The sequence below is a fragment of the Nanorana parkeri genome, unplaced genomic scaffold (assembly GCF_000935625.1).
Source record: "Nanorana parkeri isolate BGI_ZX_2015 unplaced genomic scaffold, ASM93562v1 scaffold1851, whole genome shotgun sequence".
Taxonomy (NCBI): Eukaryota; Metazoa; Chordata; class Amphibia; order Anura; family Dicroglossidae; genus Nanorana; species Nanorana parkeri.
Window position 1 is genome coordinate 60,405 of NW_017308119.1, and position 1,969 is coordinate 62,373.

The 1,969-nt window shown below is 47.5% G+C and overlaps 1 protein-coding gene across 1 annotated transcript in view; it reads left to right on the top strand.

Annotated features, from left to right (window-relative positions):
- Positions 1 to 1,969, top strand: part of LOC108799900 (neurobeachin-like protein 2) — a 104,045-nt gene that overhangs the window by 13,209 nt on the left and 88,867 nt on the right. Inside the window, 1 exon segment of the mRNA XM_018571836.1 lies at positions 925 to 1,071. Coding sequence (XP_018427338.1) covers positions 925 to 1,071 — 147 coding nt within the window.

Genomic DNA, 1,969 nt, shown 5'->3' on the forward strand with positions numbered 1-1,969 from the left:
CCTATCTGTCTGCCTGTCATGCTCATCCTCTGGCTTCAATAATGAGCCGCTGACCCCCGAAGTCTTGTTATTGATTTAATACATTGTTAGCATCCAGCAATGCGATAATGATGATGGCGATCTGTGTATCGGGTTGGCAGCTTCCTGAGGGATTTCCGCTGTCACCTTGATTTCCGATGAGGATGAGCTCTGCTCCCTTCATCAGTGCTGGGTGGAACAATGTATGCCGATTCCAAGCTCCATAAATAATTGTGTTCTGATATTGGTTGGATCAGCACAGCATTGGTCGGCAGCAGACATGGGCAATGTTTTACAACATGGGGCGGTCTCATGAGACTCGATGCTGTTTATGTGAATATCTGCGGAAGGGAAGCTCTATACAGTCCTTTACAAAGTAATGAGAGGCTGACAGCACCCGCAGCTCTTCACAGCCATTGGCATGTATTTGGACCTGCAGAGATTGCCCCTGAGCGCAAACCTTTTGCACTCGGGGGCAATCGTACGCAGGTAATCGCTGCATGTCCAAGTACATGCGATTAGCTGCAGGCGCTGTCAGCCTTATTGCTTGGTATAGGGCTTCCGGCCCGCAGCTGTTCCCGCAGCTGAGTCTTGCTGCCCAACATGCAAGTGTGAATGGGGCCTTAGCCCCCAAAACGCATTGGCGTCTGCAAAAAGTTTGTCTTTCGAATAATCTTTTATCTGGACTCGCATATTACGGTGCTTCAATTCCGGACATATTCAGTTATTTTTCCACTTCCTGTTACAATGTGACAGAGCGGCTCATTCTTCAGTGATGGAAAAATGTTTTAAACATATATGAATAAAAAGCCGACCGTGGTGAGCACTACCCCCCCGGCGGGTTTATATGGTTTATCCCAAACCCCTCTATGTGTCACGTTTGCTGGACAGCTTGACTTGTTAAAGGAAGTGGAAAATTACCGGATCCACAAATCCAACCAGCGAGGAAGAGGAGGAGCTCCGACCTCTGACGGAGAAAGTCACCATCTACGCTCTGCACTTGTGTGAGTGTCTCTTCGATCCATACCAGACGTGGCGGAGACAGCTCGGGGGGTACGTAGCCAAAAGGAATATATTTTATATATAAGTTCTATATTACTTTATAACACAGCCAAAGTAGAGTCCCAGATGCATCTGATCTAGGGTCCCTAAAACACCCAACCTAAAGTTCTGAATGTCTGATTTGGATTCGCTAAACCATCGATCCTTACTAAACATGGCAGAGACGACGGGGGGGTCGGGGGCTCTGGGGGGATATTGGAATATATATTTATGTGCCTATTAAAAAGCATACAGTGCCTAAACATCTGAACTAGAGTCCCTAAAACACACAAACTGATCTAGAGTCCCTAATATATCTGACCTGTGGTCCCCAAAACATCTCATCTCATCTGTTCCCTAAACAGTGAGATATATACTGTAGTTCCTGTAACATCCGATCTGTAGTCCCCAACATCTCTGCCCTTGAGTCCCCAAACCATCTGATCTGACAGTGCCTGAAGAATCGGATCTACAGTCCCTAAAACCTCAAATCTGGGTCCCTTAAAAACCTAATTCATTGTCCCTAAAACATCCGATCCGATTTAGGGCAATCCCCTAAAATATTTCATCTGCCGTCCCTGAAATACCTGATTTATAGTCTCTAGTAATAGAAGTTCCTTCACTCATGTGGTGATGGTGGTGGTGGTGATTGATGATGGTGGTGGTTGATGACGATGATGGTGAGGATGGTGGTGGTGGTGGTTGATGATGGTGAGGATGACGATTGTGGTGGTTGATGACGATGATGGTGGTGGTGGTTGATGATGGAGGTGGTGATGGTGAGGACGACGACGACGGTGGGTGGTGGTTAATGACAATGATGGTGAGGATGGTGGTGGTGGTGGTTGATGATGGTGAGGACGACGACGACGGTGGTGGTGGTTGATGACGACGGCGGCGGTGGGTGGTG